This window comes from Amphiprion ocellaris, chromosome 22, assembly GCF_022539595.1.
Source record: "Amphiprion ocellaris isolate individual 3 ecotype Okinawa chromosome 22, ASM2253959v1, whole genome shotgun sequence".
In the NCBI taxonomy this organism is placed as follows: Eukaryota; Metazoa; Chordata; class Actinopteri; family Pomacentridae; genus Amphiprion; species Amphiprion ocellaris.
This window is the reverse complement of record NC_072787.1, coordinates 26,926,007-26,953,661: the sequence shown is the minus strand read 5'-3', so window position 1 is coordinate 26,953,661 and position 27,655 is coordinate 26,926,007. Positions and strand designations below refer to the sequence as shown.

General features: G+C 40.9%; 2 protein-coding genes across 5 annotated transcripts in view; one reads left to right on the top strand and one right to left on the bottom strand.

Moving 5' to 3' along the window:
- Window positions 1-22,051, bottom strand: part of dipk1c (divergent protein kinase domain 1C) — a 41,735-nt gene extending 19,684 nt beyond the window's left edge. The window contains exons 1-2 of the mRNA XM_055006949.1: window positions 21,911-22,051; window positions 20,226-20,829 (exon numbers count right to left, since the gene is read on the bottom strand). Coding sequence (XP_054862924.1) covers window positions 20,226-20,447 — 222 coding nt within the window. The 5' untranslated portion in view covers window positions 20,448-20,829; window positions 21,911-22,051. The remainder of the gene's footprint in view (window positions 1-20,225; window positions 20,830-21,910) is intronic.
- LOC118471154 (histidine-rich glycoprotein-like) overlaps window positions 1-27,655 on the top strand; it is a 40,906-nt gene that overhangs the window by 1,458 nt on the left and 11,793 nt on the right. For 3 of the 4 annotated variants that reach the window (XM_055006953.1, XM_055006950.1, XM_055006951.1), the window contains exons 3-6: window positions 1,967-3,203; window positions 3,677-3,867; window positions 8,938-11,299; window positions 21,708-22,289. In XM_055006953.1, the coding sequence (XP_054862928.1) occupies window positions 2,089-3,192 (1,104 nt within the window). In that variant the 5' untranslated portion in view covers window positions 1,967-2,088 and the 3' untranslated portion in view covers window positions 3,193-3,203; window positions 3,677-3,867; window positions 8,938-11,299; window positions 21,708-22,289. The remainder of the gene's footprint in view (window positions 1-1,966; window positions 3,204-3,676; window positions 3,868-8,937; window positions 11,300-21,707; window positions 22,290-27,655) is intronic. The other variant, XM_055006952.1, reaches the window with a different exon arrangement.

The window sequence follows — 27,655 nt, the reverse complement described above, 5'->3', positions numbered from 1 at the left end:
ATTTTGTGCCTTTTTAAGGTCATTCTGTGTCGCTTTTCATGCATTTTGTGTTTCTTTGTGGTTGTTTTCTGCTTCTTTATAGCTATTTCGTCAGGTTTTTTATGGCTTTGTCATCATTTTGTGTCTCTTTTCAGCCATTTTCTCTCTCTTTGTGGTTGTTTTGTGTCGTTTTAGGGTCATTTTGCATGTATTTTTCAGGTCATTTTGTGTCTCTGTGTGGATATTTTTTTATTCTGTTTTGTCATTTTGTGTCTGTATGTGGTGGTTTTGTGTCTCTTTTTGGCTGTAATGTGTGTTTCTGCTGTTGTTTTGTGTCTCTTTGCTTGTTAAGTGCATCAGTGTGGATGTAGTGTTAGGTCTCAGTGTGTGTTGGTCCGTTCTGACGTATTCTTGTGGAAATGTTGCATCCAGCTGCTGATTTAAGACGCAGCAGGTGTGTGTCCGCAGATGTTCACGTCCGTCCAGTTGCAGATTCAGAGCTTTTCTCAGCGTGGATCTGATCAACGGCAACAAGCGGCGAATGGGTTCGATTAAGGAGCTGCTGCAGTCTGAGAGCAGCCGACTGATGCCAGCAAACAGCAGAAAGCCTCGGTGTTTATGTGGCCCGGGAGCTTCCAGCTAACAGCACAAACAAATAGCTACAAGTAAATGAGCTCCAGACTGGAGTGCTAGTGTCTGGTAATGAACTCTGGCTGCCAGGCTGCAGTGTGAAGGATTGGGCTTTAAACCAACGTTTTTAACTTGCTGTGGACTCAGTTTTTCAACATGAAGTCTTGCAGCTCTGTAGAAGCACAATGAAGGAGGAGAGAGGACTCAGAGATGTGTTCTGTGCAGGACGACACAGTTAGAATGACAGAAATCATCAAAAACTGGAACCAACATGGACGTTTTTCAAAGTGTCCACAGCTGTTACCAACACTGGAAAACACAGAGGCTCCACATGCTGTAAATATTCAACTATTTCCATGTTTCCAGCCTCGACAAACTTTATCTCTCTAGTCTGTTCATCACCTGTAGAAAGATGTTTCACCATGCTGAGTGCATCTCCAGCAACCTGCTCCTCTGTTCACTGTTTCTGAGCCATGCTGCTTTTATTTTAGTGATCCAGGAGGTTGGTTTGTCTTTTCAGTCTGAAAATGGTCCAAAATGATTTTAAACTTGTCAAAAGTAACTTAAAATTGTCCAAAATGTGTCTAAAGTCAGAAAAACATCCAAACTGAAACAAGAATTTTGTAAAAATAACTCAGAAACTGTCCTGAAATACTCTAAACAAGTTCAAAAATGACAACAGATTTGTTCAAAATGACATTTTTTTTAATCATTTTGGACAAGTTTAGTCTTTTTGGGTAAGTTTTAGTCCAGTTTTCAGTCTCTGTTCACCATCAGTAGAAAGATGTTTCACCATGCTGAATGTATCTCCAACAACTAGCTGCTCTGTTCACTGTTTCTGAACCATGCTGCTTTTACTTAGTGATCCAGTAGCTTTGATGTTCCTCTACGTGTAGCTAAAAGAGGCTTCAGAGTGTTGTGTAGTCCTTGTTGTGTAGTCCTTGCTGTGTAGTCCTTGTTGTGTATTCCTTGTTGTGTAGTCCTTGTTGTGTAGTTGGTGAGCAGAAAGCTGAGCCTCTCAGTGTGTTTCTCCGTCAAAGAGCTTCTTTGTTGTCTCCATTACATTCCATAATGGTAAAGCCAACATTAAAACGCCTTAATGACATTCCTGAGAGCCTGAAGCTGCAGCAGCGAGACTGAAAGGAGAAAGACTGAAACTTCTGGTTGTTTTGTGTCTCTTGTGGTTGTTTTGTGTGTCTTTGTGGTCATTTTGTGTCTCTTTGGGGTTATTTTACATCTCTGTTTATTGTTTTGTATCTTTTAACAGTTGTTTTTTGTCTCTGTTGTTGTTCTGCATGTTTTGGTCATTATTTTTTGTCTTTATTGTGTATCTCAACAGTTGTTTTGTGTTTTGCAGTGTGTTGTGCGACTGGATGCAGCAGGTTAATCTGCACTGAGCGATGTTGTCGACGACAACTGGAGGCTGAACTCCTGTCCAGGAAGTTGACACCTCCGAAGTTTCCCAGAACACCAGACTGAATGAGCTGCTCTCACACAGACACACACAGACTCACACAGACTCACACAGACACACACGGACTCACACAGACTCACACAGACACACACGGACTCACACAGACTCACACAGACTCACACAGACTCACACAGACACACACAGACTCACACAGACTCACACAGACTCACACAGACACACACGGACTCACACAGACTCACACAGACACACACGGACTCACACAGACTCACACAGACTCACACAGACACACACGGACTCACACAGACTCACACAGACTCACACAGACACACACGGACTCACACAGACTCACACGGACACACACGGACACACACGGACTCACACACAGACTCACACAGACTCACACAGACTCACACAGACACACACGGACTCACACAGACTCACACGGACACACACGGACACACACGGACTCACACACGGACTCACACAGACTCACACGGACTCACACAGACACACACAGACTCACACACGGACTCACACGGACACACACACGGACACACACACACGGATACACACACGGACACACACACACGGATACACACACGGACTCACACAGACTCACACAGACTCACACAGACACACACAGACTCACACACGGACACACACACGGACACACACACACGGACACACACACGGACACACACAGACTCACACAGACACACACAGACACACACAGACTCACACACGGACACACACACACAGACACACACACGGACACACACAGACTCACACAGACACACACAGACACACACAGACTCACACACAGACACACACAGACTCACACACGGACACACACGGACACACACACGGACACACACAGACTCACACAGACTCACACAGACTCACACAGACTCACACGGACACACACAGACTCACACAGACACACACAGACTCACACAGACACACACAGACTCACACAGACTCACACAGACTCACACAGACTCACACGGACACACACAGACTCACACAGACACACACAGACTCACACAGACTCACACAGACACACACAGACTCACACAGACACACACGGACACACACAGCGTGGGCGGACCGGTCGACCTCGGGGTCGGTTGTCTGGAAGTGTGGGCTGATCTCACAGCTGGTGAGTCCACAACACTCCACTGTTCCACTCCACCACCAGGTTCAGTAGCTGTACGACTAATGAGGCTCTAAAACACTCGACAACAGCGAACACACACAACGTTGTGTCCTTATTTATGTTGTACAGTTCAGATCCTTCACACAGCAGCAAAATACAACGGAAACATTCACTGCAAGCTGAAGCAGCTTTTATTGTGGTCAGTTTGTGTCTCTTTTTTCTTCTGTGGTTGTTTTGTGTGTCTTTGTGGTGGTTTTCTGTCTCTGTTTGTGGTCATTTTGTGCCTCTTTGTGGTCATCTTGTGTCTCTTTGTGGTTGTTTTGCGTCTCTTTGTGGTTGTTTTGTGTCTCTTTGTTTTAATTTTGTGTGTCTGTGGTCATTTTATGTCTCTTTGTGGTGGTGTTGTGTGTCTTTGTGGTGTTTTTGTGTCTCTGTGGTCCAAACTCTTGTCCTGCAGCTACCTTTACTGTGTGCAGACAGAAACCTTCATGCTGCTTCCTGCTCTGACTGATAAACCAGCGACTCGACTCCCAGCGAGGCGTGTGATTGGCTGCTCTGACTCTCCTGTGGTCAAACGGCGTGTCCAGACTCTTGGCGTTCTGAATCATGAACTCGAAGGCAGAAGCTCGCTGCGGACATCCAGCCAACAAAACCGACACACCTGCATGTGAGTAAAATCCCATTGATTACCCAGAGCACGTCTGAGCTGCCGCCTCTCCCTGCAGGCATCGCCACAAATATGTACGACGAGCAAACAGAGTTAGGAAGCGTGTCTGAAGGCAGGGAAGTTGTACAAAACCAACTGAGGGCCGTTCATAGGTGACAGAAACTCACTGATCAGACAAGAATGACGGCGGCTTGGCTCGGTGGAAGAGTGGCCGTCTTGTAACCTGAGGGTCGCCGGTTCGATCCTGGCCTGGAGAGCTCATGTCCAGGTGTCCCTGAGCAAGACACCGAACCCCTAACTGCTCCTGATGGGTCCTGGTTGGCGCCTTGCATGGTGTGTGAATGGGTGAAGGTGATATATAATGTAAAGCTTTGGGTATCATTTCAGGTACAGTAAAGCGCTATATAAATACAGACCATTTACACAAAATATGCCCAAAATGACACAAATGTTTAAATGTCGTAAAAAGATGCTAAAATGACACAAAAAATTAGCATCTTTTTGTGAGGTTTTTGTGACATTTTAGTGTGCAATTTTTGTGTCTTTGTGTCATTTTAGCATCTTTTAGTGTCATTTTCCTCATTTTAGCGTCATTTTGTTTCATTTTTGTGTCATTTTTGTGTCTTTTCTGTCATTTTTTGTCATTTTACCATGTTTTTGTTGTCTTTTTCTGTCAATTTCAAGTTATTAGAGCATCTTTTTGTAACCTTAGTTAAAGCAAACACTTTATTTTCATGAATTTTTATGAATAAATAAAACTAGAATCAAAAAGTCCAACATTTTCAAGTGTCCACAGCTGCTAGAAACCCTGGAAAAACAAATAGTAACTTTACAAACTACAGATATTTAACATTTTACGTCTTATTTCATTTCCTGCTCTGTAAAAAAAAAAAAAAAAAAAAAAAAGCACTTAAATTTTGGTCACATTAACATTAGTCGCTGCTGAGCCACTAAAGGCTTCTCAGCTGCACAGAAAGGTGCAAAATTTTTATTTTTTACAGAATCTAATTCAGTTTATTTTTGGTGATTTTTTTAAGTGAGTCTTGATTTAGAGCTCAAAGACGTCAGAAGGTTGAATTATTAACTGTTATTTCTGTTTTTGTAGTTTCTGTCGCTGACAAACGGTGAGATTTTTGTGTTTTTTTTAATATCCGACTTGTCTTTCAGAGGGTTAAAGGACTGTGAAGGTGACTTTGTGTGTTTCCCTTGCTGGCTACAGACCAGATCAGATCTGAATCTGTTGTTTTGGATTCGTTTCCTCTTTTTAAGCTCGTCTTTCCTCCAGGCAGCAGCTGGCTTCACTTCACCGCTTTCTGTGAAAACAAACTTGCAGAGACTTGAGATTTCTGTGGAAGGTAATCTGCCTGTTTTTTTTTTTTTTGCCACGTTTATCTTCGCAGTTACATGTAGCTGCAAGTGACTGTTTTTGAAAAGTGGTTTAACCTTTTTTTCTCTCTCAGCGCTGCTTTTATCAACAGCTCTCTAGGGTTTGGAGACGTGTGTGGTGTAAAAACCCCACATCCAATGCAGTGAAACTGGCCCGATAAATCTGAACGTTATCACCTAATTACAGCACTTTACTGACAAAAATGACACAAAAAGATGCTAAAATTACATGAAATTTATGCAAAAATACAAGGATGACAGAAAAATATGCCAACATGTCACAAAAAAACAAGAATGACACAAAAAGACACTAAAAATGCACAAAAGGATATTAAAATGACACAAAAAGATACTGAAATGACACAAAAATGACATGAAACTGACCAAAAGATACTGAAATGACACAAAAAGACAGTAAAATGACACAAAAAGGCACTATAATGACATAAAATGATGCTAAAATGACACAGAAATACGCTAAAATATCACAAAATGGCACTAAAAATACACAAAAATATGCTAAAATTATCCAAAAAGTTGCTAAAATTACACAGAATTGACACATAAGACAAGAATGACACAAATATATGCTAAAATGTCACAAAAAGACACAAGAATGACATAAAAAGACAAAAATTGCACAAAAAGATGCTAAAATTACACAATGACATAAAATTGACACAAAAAGACAAAAGTTACACAAAAAGGTGCTGAAGTGATACAGAAAGACTCAAGGATGTCACAAAATGATAAAATGACACATAAAGAACACAAACAGATGGTAAAATTTCCCAAAAAGACACAAGAACAGCACAAAAAGATGCTAAAATGACACAAAAATGACATGAAATTGACACAAAAAGACGCTAAAATGAAATTTACATGAAGACAAAAATGACACTAAAAGATGGTAAAATGACAGAAAAAGATGCTACAATGATAATAAAAAAAGTTGCTATATGAGACAAATTCACACAAAAAGACACAAAAAGATGTCATAAAAAGATGCTAAAATGACACAAAAATGAACCAAAAATGACATGAAAGAATGGTAAAATGACACTAAAACACTTCCTCCATTACTGTTTTTAGCGAACCGTGTCCTTTAGCAGGATCAGGTGCAGTCAGACTATTCTACACAGCAGCATGTAGAATGGTCTGACTTTCAAAAGTGCTAAAACAAAGTGGATGTTCAGAGGAACCGTAGCAGAATTAGCATGAATGTCACCCAAATCTCCTGCAGGCTGATAATCCTGAAAACAAACTAAAACCAGCAGCCGCCGGGAAGACGGGAAATCGATGAAAAGCCGATGAGCCGAGTGAGAAAATGAATCAGGAATCCCAAACATGTCCTCTAACACCCAGCAGCATGAGCAGAAAACCAAAATGGAGAGTCGCTATTGATCCGGAGACGAGCAGAAATTTGATCCATTATAAATGAACCGTGTTGGCAGGTGGCCTACATGTTCCTCCTCCTTAACGAAAACAGAGCGACTGCTCATCAGTCCATCACACATCAGTTCTTCTTCTGCATCCTCAGAGCCAATGGATGCTGTCAACCAACATGAAGCTCACACAAACTACATGTTTTGTGTTATTCTGACATCTTTTTGTGTCATTTTAGCATCTGTTTGTGTCAATTTCATGCCGTAGCAAATTTTTGTGTTGTTTTAGCATCTTTTCATGTCATTTTGTGTCAGTTCTGTGTCTTTTGTGTCCTTTTATCTCATTTTAGCATCTTTTTGTGTTATTTTATAACTTCTTTTCATTTTAGCTTCTTTTTGTCTTTTTTTGTCATTTTAGCATCTTTTTGTATCATTTGTATCATTTGAGCATCTTTTTGTGGCATTTTTGTAATTTTAGCATCTTTTTGTGTCATTTTAGCGTCTTTGTGTCAATTTTGCGTCAATTTCGTGTCATAGCATCTTTTTGTTCTTTCTGTCAATTTAGCATCTTTTCATGTCATTTTGTGTCAATTCTGTGTCTTTTGTTTCTTTTTGTGTCATTTTAGCATCTTTTTGTGTTATTTTATAATCATTTCTTGGCATTTTAGCTTCTTTTTTGTCATTTTTTTGTGCCATTTTAGGATCCTTTGTGTCGTTTTGTAGCATTTTGTGTCATTTTAGCATATTTTTGTGTTATTTTTGCAACCTTTTGTGCTATTTTTGTCTCTTGTCATTGACATTTCTGAGTTGTGTCTCCTTCTTCATGTTGTTCTGGTTCCACAGAGGTGCAGGACTTTATGTTGCAGCGAGTGAAAGTGTGTCAGGAGCAAATAAAACACCCTGAGGCTCAGACGGTTAATGAGCTGATAACAGTGGAAGCAGGAAACTTTGCCAAAAACGAATACCTGCTTGATGACAGCTGTTTTTCTGTCGGCCGGCTTGAGCGCTGTGATGTTGCAACGCAAACATTCGGCAGAAACTGTGTCAGGATCAAGTGTCGAAGGATCAAAACTCTGTTCAAACACCAATATCCAATAAATCAGAGTCAGGATAGTTTCCCCTGAGCAAAAGATTTATGTCCTGGCAAACTGGTTTCCATACCTTCTAGCACTGAAATAAATAAAACACAACAGGAGCGTCGTTTCAGACACCGAGACACGATCACAGAGCTGAACTGGACACGATTTACGTGCCTCAGGATGAATTCGACCTCGCAGCATCAATCTGATGTGATAAGGAAAGCCGATGTTCAGGCTTCCTGTTCGGCTCAGCGCAGACTTTAACCTTCAGGTAGCAGGAATGATCGCTGCAGGTTTACAACTCTACAGTTTCTACTGCAGTTACAGGACAGAGTTCTCAGAGGGATTCGTCGCATTGAAATGGATCTCAGTGGTCTCGACACACCAAACTGAGAGTCCACCAGAAACACGGACACAAAGAGATGCTAAAATGACACAAAAAGACAAAGGTAGACACAAAAAGGACACCAAAACTGTGCTAAAATGACAGAAAAAGATGCTAAATTGGCACAGAGAGATGTTAAAATGAGTGTTGTGAACCTTGTTTTTGTAAAAGCAGCAGCCTGTTGTTGATGTTTACTGATGTTTCAGTGCAGGTGAAGCAACGTTCATGCTAATGACTGTGTCTCTGTGCAGCCCGAGGGCCTTTAAAAGCTGCTGTTCCATAACGACAACAAGCCCAGCGTCCCACTTCACGTTAATCACTGCATCTGAGACCTGGTTTCATTCCACTTAAACTCAGCGCCGAAAATAACGATGTGTGTCTGGTGTAAAAACCTCACGTCTAACGCAGTGAAACTGGTCTGGTAAACCTGAACGTTATCACCTAATTATAGCACTTTAATTGGCAAAATGACTCAAAAAGATGCTAAAATGACACAAAAACATACTAAAATGATGCTAAAATGACACAGAAATAAGCTACAAAGACAAAAATTACACAAAAATATACTAAAATGACAGAAAAAGACTCAAAAATGACACGAAAAGATGCTGAAATAATCTATAAAGATTTGAATGTCACAAAAAGAACCAAAAAATTGCACATAAAGATGCTAAAATGACACAAGAAGACACAAAAACTGCACAAAAAGATGCCTAAATACCATGGTGAGACTAGAATGACACAAAAGGAACTAATGCCGTGGAACTATTGCGGTAAACCTGAACGTTGTTGTGTAATTGCTCTCTTTGTCGGCGTTTTCCTCCGCTCTCTTCAGCTGCTATCGGAGGAATCGTCCAAACGCCGCCACGCTTCCTTGATCTGTATTCAGCCGTGGAAGGAGGTCAGAGAGGGGGAAGATAAGACGGAGGGATAAAAGAGACGAGCGCCGCATACCAACGACGAGGCCTGCAGGGTCGCAACAAAGAGCCGAGTCGTCTGAATCTGACCCCGAACCAGCCTCTAATGAAGCTCCACATCCTGCCGACGACTTCCTCTGATGTGCAGCTCCACAGCAGCACGTTCTGAACCAGGCCGTTAGAGAAAACCCCTCTGCTTGTTGTCGGGACAACCAGAGGCGTTTTCTCTCTGGGCCGGCTGCAGATCAAACGGCCTAAAATGCCACAAAACACACAAAAAGACCCTAAAATTATGTAAAAGACACAAAAATGACACAAAAAGATGCTAAAATGACATAAAAATGACACAAGGAGATGCTAAAATGACACAAAAAGACCCTAAAATTATGTAAAAGACACATAAAGACACTAAAATGCCACAAAAAGATGCTGAAATGACACAAAAATATGCTGAAATGACACAAGAGACCCTGAAATTACACAAAGACACAAAAAAGACTAATTAGCCAACATGTTCAAGCAGTTTCATATTTTTGTGTCATTTTAGGATCTTTTTGTGTCATTTTTGTCTTTTTGTGTCATTTTAGGATCTTTTTGTGTCATTTAGGATCTTTTTGTGTCATTTTAGAGTCTTGTGTCATTTTTGTGTCATTGTTGTGTCTTTTTGTGTTTTGTTGCCTTTTTGTGTCATTTTAGTATCTTTTTGCATCATTTTAGCATCTTTTTGTGTCATTTTAGTATCTTTTTGCATCATTTTAGCATCTTTTTGTGTCATTTTAGGGTCTTTTGTGTCATTTTTTGTCTTTTTCTGTTATTTTAGGATCTTTTTGTGTCTTTTTGTGTCCTTTTAGCATCTTTTTGTGTATTTTGTGTCTTTCTGTCATTTTACAATCTTTTTGTGTCGTTTTAGAGTCTTCATGTGTCATTTTTGTGTCATTGCTGTGTCTTTTTGTGTCATTTTAGCATCTTTTTGTTGTCTTTTTGCATCATTTTAGCATCCTTTTGTGTCATTTTTGTGTCTTTGTATGTCATTTTAACATATCTTCGTGTCATTTTTGCATCTTTTTGTATCATTCTAGCATCTTTTTGTGTCATTCTTGCATGCTTTCCTGCTATTTTTGTCTCTTTAGTGTTGTTCTGTGTTACAGTGACGTGTTTCTGAGTTGTCTCTCCTTCTTCATGGTTGTTGTGTTTTCTAAAAGTGACCCACAGTGAGTGAAAGTGAGACGGGAGCTAACAAACGGCTGCTCAGAGGGTTTGTTTGAGCCTGGTGGACTTCTTCATGTGTGACAGTTTGATGATTTGGACTTTTCTCTGCTCTCTGATTGCATCATTCTGTTAAACTCTTCTAGGAGCTCATGAAATATTCAGAGCGGCTGCAGGACGCACAAAAACAACAAACGGCAGCCGCTCTGTGTGCAGCAGCTTCGGCTTTTTCTGAACAACGTCGTTTTCCTGCAGCTAAACACGCCTAAACCAGCAGAATTAGCTTCAAAATCTGCAAAACTCAATAATAATTCTGGAAACTAGCATAAAAATGAAGCCACTGAAAGAAAACTACTTTTTCTGCTTGTGTTGGAATATCTGAGGTGTTTAAAGATCAAAGATTGTTATTTTTTAATTCGGACTGAACCCAGAACAGATCAGTTTCAGTCTAAACAAACATCTCTGTTTCTGTGTGTAAAGTTTATCTGAATAACAACCACAAAAAGACAACCAGAAAGAGAAACAAAACAACCAGAAAGAAAAATAAAATGACTACAAAGCCACACACAAAAAAGTCAGAGACAAAAGACAAAAGTCATTCCAGAGGGTTAAGTTTAATATCCATCGTCTTTTCTTGGTTTCAGTGATGATACTGAAGTTCCTGTAGATCCAGAGTCAGCTGATTCTAGGAGGATCTGATGGATTGTTCATGCAATAATCCACAGTACTAGTTACAGTAGTAGTACTTTTACTGCAGTATGACTGTTCCTCCATCTCTCATTCATTTCTGTCTCTGCTGGGATCAGAGCTGCAGCTGTAGATCTACCAGAGACACGTCCTCCACCGTCCATCTCCACTTTCACATCTGCTCAGGCTCAGCCGTAAACCTGCCAGGACCAGCATTCACTGATTTACCGTCCACTAGGAGTCCGTTCATGTCGTCTAAAGCTGTTCTCATCATCTCTGTCATTCATAGATCCACCTGATTTATCGGATGTTTGTTGGCAGCAGCTCCATGAGTCCTGCACGAGACAACTGAGAGCTCCACAAACATCAGGAAAGTCTGGATTACAGGTAAAACGATCAACAGGTAAACCACCTCTCACACTGAAATACATCTGATGACATCTCTGATCAGGAAACGACCATGAAGAGACACAAAACGACCACCAAGAGACACAAAACGACCACAAAGAGACAGAAACAACCACAAAGCAACACAAAATGACCAGAGGGAGACATAAAATAACCACAAAAAGAGATAAAATAACCACAAAAAGACGCAAAACAACCACAAAAAGATAAGTCATGTCCACACCACAACCACCAGCCAGTTCGTTTCAAAGGTCTGTTATCTTTTTTTAAAAATCACCAAATTTCTCCATTTAATAGACAGAAACTGTGAAACAAAAACAAATAGATGAATGGATGTTCAGCTTTCCAACAGTCCTTGAACTGCTCATGTGTGACAACATCAGAAAAACGAACCAGAACTCAGCCTAAAGTGGTGCTATTTAATCAAAGTAACTTTATTCTGTCTTATTTGAAAATTTACCAAAGCCAAAATGTTTGCTCCGACCAGATTCTGTGAACTGAATGAAATAGTTTCTGTCCTGGTGGATCTGAGCTGAGTATCTTCAGACGGTCAGCAGACGTATCTCAGCAGGTTCTAGCTGCTCCGAGCTTCACTCAGCTCAGTCAGGACAGGAAACACTCGGTAAACTTGACTTGAAGTCAGCATGTGTGGTCTGTTTCTCCCTAAATCAGAGACAGCAGAGAGTCGGGTCAGCTGACCTCACCGTCGTCACGGCAACATGTTTGTTTTGAGTGTCAGGACCTTGAAGGAGGAGAAGGTAATGATGTGTCAGCCACAGATTCCTCGTCAGATTGGAGTCTGACTTCCGACTCTCCAGAAGTTCCACCTTGTCGTCTTCAAACCATTTCTGTATCTTTGTTTGCTTCAACTCATCGTCTTGATGGAAAATAAATCTTCTCAAAGTCTCAGTTCTCCTCCAGGATTATTTTACCCTCAACCTTTACCAGCCTTCCAGGACCTGCTGCTGAGGAACATCATGATGCTGCCACCACCATGCTTCACGTCATGATGCTGCCACCACCATGCTTCATGTCATGATGCTGCCACCACCGTGCTTCTCAGTGGGGATGGTGTGTTTGTGATGATGTTCAGTGTTTGATGTCCAACAAACACAACATCTATTCTGATGGACTAAAAGCTCCATTCTGGTCTCCTCAGACCAAAGAACCTTCTTCCAGGTGTCTTCAGAGTCTCCACATGTCTTCTGGTGAACTCTAGTCCAGATTTAATTGGAGCTTTTTCCATCAGAGTCTTTCTCTTTGTCTCCATAAAGCTTTGACTGGTGAAGAACAGACAACAGTTGTTGGATGAGCAGTCTGAAGATGGAACTCCTTCAGAGGAATCATAGGAGTCTTGGTGGCCTCCCTCTCTAGTCTCTTTCTCCTTCAGAGGAGTCATAGGAGTCTTGGTGGCCTCCCTCTCTAGTCTCTTTCTCCTTCAGAGGAGTCATAGGAGTCTTGGTGGCCTCCCTCTCTAGTCTCTCAGGTCTTGAGGACGTCCTGCTCTAGTCAGATTTATTCATATTCCAGCTTCCTTCCATTTCTTAATGATGGATTTAACTGGACTCCAGGAGATGTTCAGGAACTTTAAATGTTCTTGTATCGTCCTGACTGATACTTTTCAACAAGCTTTTCTCAGAGTTTCTTGGTTCTTCAGTCTTCATGGTGTAGTTCTATCCAGGAGTTCTGATCCACCAGAGGATGGACCTTCCAGATACACGAGTCTTTAGACATTCACTGACCTCAGATCATTTTTATTTCACTGTTGAACTTTTAGCACCAACTGGCTGCTCCTGTGTTGAATTAGTCACTTTACAGGGGGTGAATATTTATGCAATCACTTCTTTTATGTTTTGCATTTTTAATTATTTCACATGACTTTGCAAAAATCTGTCTCCTCTTTGACATGAAAGAGTTTTTTTTTAAATTCTTGTCAAGAGAGCTAATATAAATTGATCATGAATACTTTATATGGGCTGTTTATGTTCAGCAGAGAAGCTGTCTTTCATCAACAGCTGACTTTATAACCTCCGTGGTACAAATTCAGCTGCAGTGGACAAATTCTTCATAGAAAATCACAACAGACGCCTCAACGGCCACAACATCATCATACAGCGGCTGGTTTGTAATGCAGCAGAGTCCTGGACCACAACATAAACCTCCTCTCTGTTGATTCCCGGTTCAAGAACAAACCAGGCTGCATTAAAAAACTGAGTTAGGCCATAAAAGTGTCGGCCATAAATAGTCAGAGGAATGCCAGAGACATGCAGGGACAGGGTGAGACCAGCTACCGACTATAAATAGTCAGAACTTACAGATTTCTCTTTCAACACAAACCATGTGTGCAGAGCAAAGACAGCACTGATGGAAGGATAGACGAAGGCGGTGGGATTTGTCGGATATGAATTACACAAGTGAATTATCCATCCAGATGCTTTATATCAGACTAGAGTCGATTCATTAATTAGTTAAAGAAACAGCTGTATCTGTTTCCAGCTCCTCAGTTTGAGGATTGTGACGTTTTTCTTCCTCCAACTTGAAGCACTTTGGGTTTTGGATTATTGATCGAACAAAACAAGGCATTTAAAGACGTCACTTCGGTCTGTAACTCATTATACTTCCTTCAAGTTGTGGCTATTTTCTGGCATTTCAGAGACAAAACGATCATCCGAGTGACCGCATAAACCCTAAGACCCGCTGGTTGGTTTGAAAGGCATGCTGTCTTTAAAAAAATCACCAAAATTATACCATTTATGAGAGGAAGAAACTGTAAAAACAGAAAGAATCAACAGATTTTCAGCTTCCCGACAATACTTGAACTAATCATCTGTGACTGTCGGTTCCAAATATAATCAGATATAAGTATTAGCTATAAGAACAATAGTTATTTCAAAGAAGTAAGAAGTGAACCACCAGCAACCTTCAAAGCTGTGAAGTGCCAAAAGCTGCAACTCCTCAGATGTCCACTAGAGGCTGACTCAAAAAGCGAGTCAATCCTCATAGACCTCCATGTTAAAACGTCCAACTCTGCAAGGCCAAAAGCAGTTAAAACATTTCAAACCAATTCAAAGCCAGTCCATTATCAAGTCTGAAACCAGTCTAGAAGCGAGCCCAAAATTAGTCCAAAGCCAAATGTACAACTGATTAAAAACCAATCTAAAATCCAGTCCAAAACCAGTCCAAAATAAACACCAAAAGCTCGTCCAAAACCAGTCTAAAACCAGACCCAAACTAGTCAATAAACAAATACAAAACGATGTCCAAAACCAGTTCAAAACCAGTCCACATGCAAGTCTGAAACCAGTCCAAACCAGAAAAGAAGTACCAAAAGCTGCAGTTCCTCAGATGTCCACTGGAGGCTGCCTCCAAAAGTGAGTCAATCCTCATAGACCTCCATGTTAAAACGTTCAACTTTGCAGCAGAAAGAAACATATTTACAGCCTGGAACAAACCTGGTTTTAGTTTCTGTAGCTGATTTTCCCTGATCATGACGTCTGTGCAGGGTTGGATGTTTATACAACTCATCTGTTTAATTTGTATTACTGCTTAAAATTAAGTCTTCTCCACTCACACTCCATCTCTTTGCTCATTTTTGAATTATCCTGGAGATCGGAGGCGTCACGTTTCCCCCATTAGGATAACTTCAAAGATCTGTGGATATTTTTTAACTTTACCCACCAAATTCCAACCCAACCAGGAGATTAGTCTCTTCCTCAGAAGCAGCTTTATGCTTTTAGATGTCTGTTTTATCAATATCACTCTCTCAGAAACCTGACATGAATAAATAATGTGCAGAAGGAACAGAGGCTGCAGGGTTTTTCCACCGTGGAGGAATTTTTGAAGGCGATTTAACCAGCCTCAAAGGGAGCGCCATAAGAACGGAGAATAAATTACATTATTGCTCCAGTTTTTTTTTTTAAATCAGGCTCTCATTTACTCAAAAATAATTGACATTTTACTCATCAAATGTTCAGAAATAATTATGAAAACATAAATATAAGCTAACACAGACTGTTGGTTGAAGTCGCCCCCTAGAGGCCCATTCTGAGCCTGGAAAAAGCCCGACTTAACAGGGAATTTTACATCATAACTCTGATGTTGTAATATTGACATTCGGGCGGAGAGGAGGAACAGCAGAGGGAATACTGCTCCTCTTTGATGTGTGTTTCCTCACAAAGATAGAACTTTTTAGTTGTTTATCCTGCAGCAGGAGGAAACAGGAGGAAGACGGAGCACAGAAAGGTGTGATGGAACTGATAATAACTGCAGTTTTATCTTTCAATTTAGCAGAGGTGAAGTCAGTCAGTGTTTCTAGTCGGCAGGAGCTTTGAGTTTGTTTTAGGCAATAAAACTAATTTATCGGCGACGTGAACACATCGATTTGCTCTGCAGGATCTTAAAATAATTAGTTTTTACACTTGAGCTTCATGTTTTCAGCCAAGAGTTATTGTCTCGGAGATAAACGAGCTCCGACTAGAGATTCCCAGGAGTGTATTTTTATCTTTATCCCACGACATCACTCCTACACTCAGCGGACCAATAGTATAAACGCTGTTAAAGAGGGGATGAGTTACCCTTTAAGGCTGTTTCATGATCATTTAATCGTTTCAAATTCAGAGATATTCAGCATTTTCAGGATAACTTTACATCAACTTTCCATCTGAGTCATCACTGCAACATGTTTTGTTTTCTGCTGGTTAACCATGTGAGGACTACGTGGCTGTTCTTTGGTTGTAAACATACCATTACCAAGTCCAAAACCAGTCCAAAATCAAGACCAAAAGCTAGTCCAAAACCATTCTAAAAACAAAGACCAATACCAGTCCAAAACCAGTCCAAAATCAAGTCTACAACCAGTCAAAAACCAGTCCTAAACCAAATCTACAACTGATTAAAAACCAGTCCAAACTACTCCATAAGCAAGGGGCCAAATCCAAAACCATTCATCAAAACTGGAGCCTGCTTTGGTTGTTTGATGTTTTTCTCGTTGTTCCTCTGAAAATAAAAGTTGAATGACCCACAGAATTCCAGTTTTGTGACCAATAAAACATGACTGCAGCCTTTGGTTTCTGTTAATTTGATCCTGAACCCTGGTGGCTGAGAGTCAGGATGAGTCAGTCTGTCCTGAATCACTGAAGGAATCCAGAGACATTAAAGCTGCTACTGTGGTCGATGTTCAGTTTGTTGACTTTCTGTGTTTGTTTGGGATTTCATCAGAAGGAAGCATCGCTGTCTGCGTGATGGATAAAGTATTTCCTCTGATTAATCTGTTACAGCAGCGTTTGTACGATGCTGGATTTCATCAGCGGATAAAAAACAAAAGGAGGAGAAACCGACTTAACCTGTTAAATCCAAACAGTTTGTTGAACTATTTAATGTTTCCAGCTTCTACAAACTTTATCTCTCTGTTCATCATCAGTAGATAGATGTTCCACCATGCTGGATGGATCTCCAACTACTAGAAGATGTTACACCATGCTGGATGGATCTCCAGCTACTAGATAGATGTTCCACCATGCTGGATGGATCTCCAACTACTAGAAGATGTTCCACCATGCTGGATGGATCTCCAGCTACTAGATAGATGTTACACCATGCTGGATGGATCTCCAGCTACTAGAAGATGTTCCACCATGCTGGATGGATCTCCAGCTACTAGATAGATGTTACACCATGCTGGATGGATCTCCAGCTACTAGAAGATGTTCCACCATGCTGGATGGATCTCCAACTACTAGATAGATGTTACACCATGCTGGATGGATCTCCAGCTACTAGAAGATGTTCCACCATGCTGGATGGATCTCCAACTACTAGAAGATGTTCCACCATGCTGGATGGATCTCCAGCTACTAGATAGATGTTCCACCATGCTGGATGGATCTCCAGCTACTAGAAGATGTTCCACCATGCTGGATGGATCTCCAGCTACTAGATAGATGTTACACCATGCTGGATGGATCTCCAGCTACTAGATAGATGTTCCACCATGCTGGATGGATCTCCAGCTACTAGAAGATGTTCCACCATGCTGGATGGATCTCCAACTACTACATAGATGTTACACCATGCTGGATGGATCTCCAACTACTAGATAGATGTTACACCATGCTGGATGGATCTCCAACTACTAGATAGATGTTACACCATGCTGGATGGATCTCCAGCTACTAGAAGATGTTACACCATGCTGGATGGATCTCCAGCTAATAGCTAGATATTCCACCATGCTGGATGGATCTCCAGCTACTAGATAGATGTTACACCATGCTGGATGGATCTCCAACTACTAGATAGATGTTACACCATGCTGGATGGATCTCCAGCTACTAGAAGATGTTACACCATGCTGGATGGATCTCCAGCTAATAGCTAGATATTCCACCATGCTGGATGGATCTCCAACTACTAGATAGATGTTACACCATGCTGGATGGATCTCCAACTACTAGATAGATGTTACACCATGCTGGATGGATCTCCAGCTACTAGAAGATGTTACACCATGCTGGATGGATCTCCAGCTAATAGCTAGATATTCCACCATGCTGGATGGATCTCCAGCTACTAGATTGATGTTACACCATGCTGGATGGATCTCCAGCTACTAGAAGATGTTCCACCATGCTGGATGGATCTCCAACTACTAGAAGATGTTCCACCATGCTAGATGGATCTCCAACTACTAGATAGATGTTCCACCATGCTGGATGGATCTCCAGCTACTAGAAGATGTTCCACCATGCTGGATGGATCTCCAGCTACTAGATAGATGTTACACCATGCTGGATGGATCTCCAGCTACTAGATAGATGTTCCACCATGCTGGATGGATCTCCAGCTACTAGAAGATGTTCCACCATGCTGGATGGATCTCCAACTACTACATAGATGTTACACCATGCTGGATGGATCTCCAACTACTAGATAGATGTTACACCATGCTGGATGGATCTCCAACTACTAGATAGATGTTACACCATGCTGGATGGATCTCCAGCTACTAGATTGATGTTACACCATGCTGGATGGATCTCCAGCTACTAGATTGATGTTACACCATGCTGGATGGATCTCCAGCTACTAGAAGATGTTCCACCATGCTGGATGGATCTCCAGCTACTAGATTGATGTTACACCATGCTGGATGGATCTCCAGCTACTAGAAGATGTTCCACCATGCTGGATGGATCTCCAGCTACTAGATTGATGTTACACCATGCTGGATGGATCTCCAGCTACTAGATTGATGTTACACCATGCTGGATGGATCTCCAACTACTAGATAGATGTTACACCATGCTGGATGGATCTCCAGCTACTAGAAGATGTTCCACCATGCTGGATGGATCTCCAACTACTAGATAGATGTTACACCATGCTGGATGGATCTCCAACTACTAGATAGATGTTACACCATGCTGGATGGATCTCCAGCTACTAGAAGATGTTACACCATGCTGGATGGATCTCCAGCTAATAGCTAGATATTCCACCATGCTGGATGGATCTCCAGCTACTAGATTGATGTTACACCATGCTGGATGGATCTCCAGCTACTAGAAGATGTTCCACCATGCTGGATGGATCTCCAACTACTAGAAGATGTTCCACCATGCTGGATGGATCTCCAACTACTAGATAGATGTTCCACCATGCTGGATGGATCTCCAGCTACTAGAAGATGTTCCACCATGCTGGATGGATCTCCAGCTACTAGATAGATGTTACACCATGCTGGATGGATCTCCAGCTACTAGATAGATGTTCCACCATGCTGGATGGATCTCCAGCTACTAGAAGATGTTCCACCATGCTGGATGGATCTCCAACTACTACATAGATGTTACACCATGCTGGATGGATCTCCAACTACTAGATAGATGTTACACCATGCTGGATGGATCTCCAACTACTAGATAGATGTTACACCATGCTGGATGGATCTCCAGCTACTAGAAGATGTTCCACCATGCTGGATGGATCTCCAACTACTAGATAGATGTTACACCATGCTGGATGGATCTCCAGCTACTAGAAGATGTTCCACCATGCTGGATGGATCTCCAGCTACTAGATAGATGTTCCACCATGCTGGATGGATCTCCAGCTACTAGAAGATGTTACACCATGCTGGATGGATCTCCAGCTACTAGAAGATGTTCCACCATGCTGGATGGATCTCCAACTACTAGAAGATGTTCCACCATGCTGGATGGATCTCCAGCTACTAGAAGATGTTACACCATGCTGGATGGATCTCCAGCTACTGGCTGCTCTGTTCACCGTTTCTGAGCCATGCTGCTTTTATTTGATTCATCCAGTGTTTTGTTGTTGTTGTTGTTGTCATCTCCTCTTTGCTGTTTACATCAAACTTTATTTTTTGTGCTTTTTGATTTTCATTTCGTGTCTTTTAATGCCTTTTCATGTCATTTTTGTGTATTTTAGTGTCATTTGTCATTTTTTCAACATTTGTGTTATTTTATCATCTTTTGTGTCAATTTTGTCTTTTCATGTATTTTTCATGCCGTTTTAGCATATTTTTAGCGTAATTTTGTGCATTTTTGTGCTATTTTTGTGTTATGTTCGAATCTTTTGTGTCAGTTTTGTATCTTTTTAGGTATTTTTCATGTAATTTTAGCATATTATTGTGTCATTTTTGCAACTTTGTGTCATTTTTGTGTCTTTTTTTCTGTCTTCTGTCATTCTAACTGTGTCGTACTGCTACAGGAGACATTTCTGAGTTCTGTCTTCATGGTTGTTGTGTTTCCATGGAGCTGCAGGACTTTAGATTGAACTCAGAAACTTATCGGTCAAATTAAAAATTCCCCATAAATCAGATAATTTGAGCTTAACTGTCGACCAAAACTCTAAAACCCTAAGCAGAGTGAAGTGTGCGACTCACCAGCCTCTGCAGGATCCTCTTGCTCTTGTCGTCGGTGCAGTAGTCGGACAGGATGCTTCGGTGGACCAGAACCAGGCCGTTCAGGAACAACCAGGACCCGAACCAGAGCAGAGCGAAGACCAGGGTCCCCCGGCGGGACCACAGCCGGAGGCCCAGCCACTGGAGCAGGCAGAGGCCGCCGCCTCGACCCCCTCCTCCGGACGCCAGCCCTCCAGGGAGCATGGCGGCAGAAACTCCTGAAGTTCAACTGGAGACGAGCTTCAGGCCCTCGAACATCTGCAGAAGCTTCAATAATCCACCAGGAAGGAACTCTCAGCGGTTCAAAAAGTCTCAACAAACTCCAGTGTCATCGAGGGCTTTCATTGGCTGCCTTCATGTCTCCCATGATGCTCGGCGGTCGGTAATCCACAACCCAAGAATGTGATGAAAAATATCCTCATGAACAAACTCTGCTGACAACCAGAAACAGGAGAAGAAGAAGAAGAGCGCCGTCTGGAATCATCCAATCAGAGCAGCAGATTCCAGCTTCCACCACAAACATCTCGAGCTCCGATTCGTCCACGAAGACATCGGCTGCTTTCATACCCGCCGCTCAGCTGATGCACTGTAAGAAATGAACAGTTTTTATCCTTTATACCTTCAACATTTTAATCTTATGTTACAGATTTCTCCTGTTTTGTTTCACTGATGTCAGGAAAGCAGAACGTAGATTCATACAGAGAGACTTCCTGCTCTGATCTGAGGAAGAAAGACATCAAAGATCTGCTTTAGATCCTCTTTTGTTCCCGTAAAACAATTAAAAACTCGTTAATCGGCTCGTCGTCGGCTACAAACCTGGATTCCAGCTTTAGAGCTTCGTTTCTTTTGCAGCTTTGAAGTCAAGTTTCTCTGCAGTTTAAAAGGATAAAAGCTCGGTGGAGGGTTCAGGAGAGGAGAGGAATCTAATTATTTCTCCTTTCTGTGGGGTCGGTGGAGCTTTAGAAGATCTAAGTAACTAAATATCTGACGGGGAGAAGCTGCTTCAAAGACTCGCTTCCTCGTGTGGTCGTTGTTTCTCCTGAAAACATCAGCCTCTACTTTCTGCTGACAGGATTTTCAACCAATTTCAAGTCTTTTGGGACATTTTTCTAGTTATTTTGGAAAAATCTTGACTCAGTTTGTAGATTTGATGTAACTTTAGACACGTTTAAAATAATTTTGGACAAAAAACCCTTCTGGATGAATAAATTAAAGTCAGCATGGCTCAGAAACAGTGAACAGAGCAGCTAGTTGTTGGAGATCCATCCAGCATGGTGAAACATCTTTCTACTGATGATAAGCAGACTAGAGAGACAATCGCATTTGTTGAGGCTGTAAAAATGTAAACTCCAGAATATCTGCAGTGTGTGGAGCCTATAGATTGCAGGAACTTTTGTAAAATAACTAATCAGAGTAATTTAAGCTTGTTTTTTTTGTTTCTTCTGATTTGTGTCGTTCCAACAGAATCTGGAGGTTGAACTGGTTTTACTTTGAAGTGACGCCCAGAAGAAGAAGAACATGCAGCAGGTGTCAGACCTGCAGTCTTCTCTCCTCAAAGGGTTAAACTAGTTTTCCTGGATACCGGAAAAGTTGATCTGAGCGGTCGGTCGCCTGCAGGTCTGTCAGCGGCTCCTGGATTAGAAGCACGTCTAGAAAAGCAAACTCACCTCTCCTGCTGCGGTGACGAGAAGATCAACCGCTGAGATCACCGGGAACGTTTCCTGCAGGTCGTCCAGAAGCTCCTCTGCTGTCTGGAGAATGAGAGGAAGCTGCTACCTGTAGAGCCAGGACCAGCTCAGGCTCTCCTGAAGGTCCCGGCCTAGACCACCTCGTCCAGATGTGTGTGGAGCAGAGCAGAGCAGCAGGTCTTCAGGGGGAACCGGAGGACTTTTCCTCCCGGCAGCAGCTGCTCTGAGCCCAGAGTCTGGACTGGCAGGAGGCTGCAGCTGCAACCCTAAGCTGTCTGGATCCTCCTCTGCTGCTGCTGCTGCTGCTGCTGCTGCTGCTGCTGCTGCTCCGACTGCACGACTGGAGCTCCAACGCAAGGTCTGTGTGTGTGTGAGGCAGAGTGTGTGTGAAATGTGTGTGTGTGAGGCAGAGTGAGTGTGTTGCGCTCAGGCTTGTTCGTTCAGCTCCATTCCTCTTCCTTCTCCCTTCAGTCGGCTTCCCTTTTCTTTACTTTCCTACCAGCTCTGTGTGTGTGTGTGTGTGTGTGTGTGTGTGTGTGTGTGTGTGTGTGTGTGTGTGTGTGTGTGTGTGTGTGTGTGTGTGTGTGTGTGTGTGTCTACATGTATTACTAATGTTGTGGGGACATTACTTTTTTAAAGTCATATTTTGCAGGAAAATCCTCACTTAAGAGGACTTAAGTAAAAGGTTAAATCTACAGAAAATGTAAGTTAATGTAAAGTCAGTGTGTGTGTGTGTGTGTGTGTGTGTGTGTGTGTGTGTGTGTGTTGAGGGAGGAAACCCCCTCCCCCTCTCTCCTCCCCGTCACCCTCTCCTCACCCCTTTCTTTTACCCCGTTTCCACGGCAGCGAGCCTCTGCTGAGGTCCAGTCTCCACACTGAGCTCCTCCGAGTCTCGCCAGATTAAAACTCCTCCCTCCACCTCCACCTCCACCGTTTATCTCACTTTTCCTCCCCTCTTCCTCCCCCCCCACCCCCTTGGCACACACAGCGAGCGCTTCCATAAAAACGGCTCAGAGGCCCGTGGCTTGTCGGTAATTGGCCTATTTGTAAAAATGCCAATAAAGTTCAGCAAACATAAGGAAAGGGCGGCTGTTGTGCAGCAGTTTGATGCCTTCAGGGGCGAGAACATTGGAGGAGGTTATGATTTTAATTGCGCTGGTGTGTCTATGTGTGTGTGTTTGTGTGTGTGACTTCTGTAGCAGCACATACCAGGCTACTAATTACTGCGGTTGTAACAGAAAATGAAGCTGTGTTTTGTCATTTTTAGCCATTAGAGGGCAGAAAAGACCAGAAAAATGTTTGACATCAATGACATGCGTCCTTTTCTTTGGATTCTGGCTCCAGATCCAATCAAGCATCTAAAGTTTTTATTTTCCATTGGAGCTCAAAAGTGCCCAACATGACTCTGAAACTGTCCAAAATTAATCAAAAATAGACCAGATTGACTAGAAATTTGGACAAATTGAATGAAAATCTAAAAAAATAACTCAAACTTGGCTCAGAAACTGTCCAAAATGAATCTGGATCATTCATGATGGGTTTTGTAATGGAGCTAGACAGTATCAGTGATCAGTAAATATGGTGGAAATACCCAAAACGGATTCCTCTGGATTCAGGTTGTTTCCATCCTCTGCAGCCTCTCACCTCCAAATCCTGTTCCTAAACTAAATAATGACTCAACCCTGAGACCCACTCAGCAGCACCAACAGCACACTTACACACAATCACACTCCTATAATAAAAGTAAATATGAAATAAGGATGGCAGCGGGACGTCGTTTTGAAAGTCGTCTTCTTGACTTCATATGGTTGAATCAGAATCGGAGCTCATTAGCAGTCCTGCAGCAGATTAAATATGTTTCTTTGTGCACAGCAAGAGATCCAACCAAAGAGTACAGGAGACAGTGATGAGTCCTACGACGACAAATGTTCACACGCTGATGTCCACAGACTTTCGATGCTCTCGTCTCTTGTCTTCTGAAGCTTCTCACGTCTGAGAGAATCTTTTGAGTTCTGGAGAAAGCTGCTTGGACATTAAAGCTAGATCAATGTTTTGATGTTAATCTTATATTGATCTCTGCTGTGGAAAGTCAATCTAAGGGGTCACAAGATGATTAAAGGAGATTTCTAGTGTATTTCAACCTGACCTGTTTCCCAAGAACCCTCTGAGCTCTCAGCAGTTTCTGGCTGTTGGATAGTTTTTTGTTCCTGTTCCATTTTTACTGTGTTTATACTCTATTTATGGAAACTTTGGCTAGAAATAGACAGAACTCAAAACTCAATCTGTACCATATGACACCCCTAGAATGCCATAAATCCTAAAAGAGACTGAAAAAAGCAACTTTCGTTTGGATATTTACTTTACAAAAATTGACGCAACGTCTAATCAACAGTATCACAAATTTTGAGCCCAGATTTGGTATTTGGTTAAATTACAGGAAGTTAGAAATCCGAGAGTTCTTTCTGTTTCTACAGTTTCTGGCTCTAATAAATGGTGTAACTTTGGTGAGTTTTAAAGGTAACATGTCTTTTAAATTTACTGGACAATTCTGGACAAAATTACTCCAAATTTTGTGACTCTAAACTTGTCATGATATCAGTAATTGGAATATCATACATATATAATCGTATATTTCTTTGTCTACATTGCACAGACAGTTTGTCAGCAAAGATTTACAAGAAGCACAAGTAAGATCTAATCCTGTAGAATATAGAAACACAAGATAACTTTCAGGGACATGAAGTCTTTCTAATGGAACGTTGGACTAAAACGAAGGAACCCGAGTTTTAAACTTCCAGGATGAGTTTTGTTCAGACTTTCTAGAGAGGAGCAGCAGCGCTTCACATCCCCGTAATTACCAATTAAACCTCCCTGCTGTGCAGCGTTCTGGCCGTCGATCACTGAGCAGCTCTCCTTAACATTCCCCACTCATCTGAGGCGCCATGTTGCAGCGGCCACACATTACAGCCTCCTCGTTAGCCGCAGCCAATCATCCGAGGTCGCTTGTTAGGGGCAGCTACTAAACTGGCAGGTTTGTTAAAGCACTAAAACGCCCTCTCAGAAGCTGCTGAGTCTCACAGTCATGCTTCCTCAAGTTCTGTTTTATGGGGTTCATTTGTTTTGCCGGAGACAAGAAAGACAGCAAGGCTTTAATCGGATGGAATAATTTATAGGAATACCTGCATTCATTTGCATTGGTAGAATTTACACATGCAAGAGTTCACGTGTGACATTAATGCACATTATTACTCAAAATATAAACAAAATAACTCAAAATGTACTCAGAATCAGTCCAAAATGAATCAAAAATACTCCTGAATGACTAAAGATCTGGACGAATCGACTCAAAATTTAGACAAAATGACTCAAAAATGCCCAAAACTAATCAAAAATTATTACAAATGACTAAAAATTTGGACAAAATGAGTCAAAGTTTGAAGAAAATACCTCAAACATGATTCAGAAACTGTCCAAATGAATATGGATCATTTAAAATTAATTTTACAATCAAACATGTCCAAAAGAATGAGACGGAATGACAAACAATTTGGACAAAACTTTACAGATTAATGTGAAATGTTTGACAGGCCACTCACTCAGAATGTTTTATTCACCCCAGATAGACAAGTGGTGTTGCAGCACCCCCTGGTGGTCAACAGTGGAGGAGAGAGGAAAAAAGAAATCAAGAATAACAACAAATTCAGACAAATGAGTCAAAATTTAGACAAAATGACTCCAAATGACTCAGAAATACTCTAAAATTAATCAAAAATAGCCACTGAATGACTAAAAGTCTGGACAAATCGACTCAGAATTTGGACATAATAACTCAAAGGTGCCCAAAATGTATTAAAAAAATTATTCAAAATGACTAAAAATCTAGACAAAATGAGTCAAAATTTGGACAAAATAACTCAAATGTGCTCAAAATGACTCGGAAATTGTCCAAAAGGAATCAAGAATAACAACAAATTTGGACAAAATGAGTCAAAAATTTGAAAAAAATATCTCCAATTTTCTGCAAATTACTCAAAAATTGTCCAAAATTCATCAAGAAATGTTCCAGAACAACTAAAAAATTGGACAGATTTGGACAAAATGATTCAAACGTGACCCAGAAACTGACAGAAGGAGGAAAATAAGCAAAGAGAGTGAGTTAAAGTTGCTGTAAATGAGTTAAAGTTGCTGTTCTAAAGTAACTGTCCTGTAAATGTAAACATCTTCTGTTGAACTCAGAAGTGTTCGGTCCCTGTGAGGTCATGTGACCAGTGTTGTGTTTCTGTAGTTCCTCTCACTGCCAGCAGGGGGAGACAGATGTCAATCACTGCAGGTCCTACTAAACTGTGCTGTTTCAGCGTCTAACTGGATGGTTTTTGCTGATTTAAATACAATTAAACATCGTCATTTTGCGGCCAAACATTGTAAAAGAGTATATATTGATATGGACATTATTTGTAAATATATAAATATTTATGTATTTATAAATATTAGTCAAATAATTAGATTTTTTTTCTAGCTTAATGCAGTTAAACAGTCTAGTGTTGTGTTAAAGCATTGTTTTAAAAAAAAAGTGTAAAAATACAGATTTTTGATGTGGACATTTTTTGCTTTTATTATTTACTTTTTATTGACAGTCAACATGTAAATTAATACTTTCCTCTGTGAAAGTTATTTTATGTTATTTTATTTTTTTAACAAAACCAAAATTAGTTTTTAAAAGAAAAGTACCTTTAGATAGATGGTTTTTATTTCAATGGAATATACCTGTTAAATTAAGATTTTTTTAAATTTATATTTTTGTTGATTACAATGACAACGGAGGAATCTCTAAAATAATATTTTAAAAATTATTAACTTTTTATCATTAATTTGCATAGTTAATACTTTAAATAACAGGAAATAATTAAATAATTAGATTTTTTGTGGCTAAATTAATGCAGTTAAACAGTGTAACATTGTGATCAAACATTGTAAAAATAAAAGCAAACAATATTTTTTTTAAAAATGCAAATTTTAAAATGGACTTTTTTTAAATTTTTCATTTACTTTTTAAAATTTTTAATTAATGCTTTCTTCTGTGAAAATTTTCTTATCTAATTCAACAAAACCGGAAAAATCTCTTTAAAAAACAAACAAACAAACAAACAAAACAAAATCAACTTCCAGATACATCATTTATATTTTAATGGTAAATATCTGTAAAATAATATACTTTTTTGATTTCTGGATATTTTTTTTTTGTTTTTGGTGGTTAAAAACAAAACTGTGAAAATCTGTAAAATAACAGTAAATCACCATTTAAAACTGTAAAAACAACATTATTTTTGTTTACAGTGCAGAGAAACCCTCGTCTGGTCACCGTTTAATGGCACAAATGCCCTAAAATGCAACCAGAACATGTGGAATAAGTTGGGGTTGATCCAGAGGAGTGGTAACCATGCCAACGCTGCGTGACTCTGCTGAACGCTGCAGATGGAGAATAGATCTGCAGACATGAGCCCAGCACTTCAGCCTCCATGTAATCCTCTGCACAAACAGAACTGCTGGGAAATCAACTCTGACACACAGGAGATTAACAGCCTGTTGACCGGTTCAATCTTTTCAATCTGTCTTTGTGAACACAGAGAGGTGAGCTGAACAAACCTGCATTTACTGTTCCACCCCCGAGTCCCAAAACTCACCGGCAGCTTTGAAAGGTATTTTAGATTTTTAAAACATCACCAA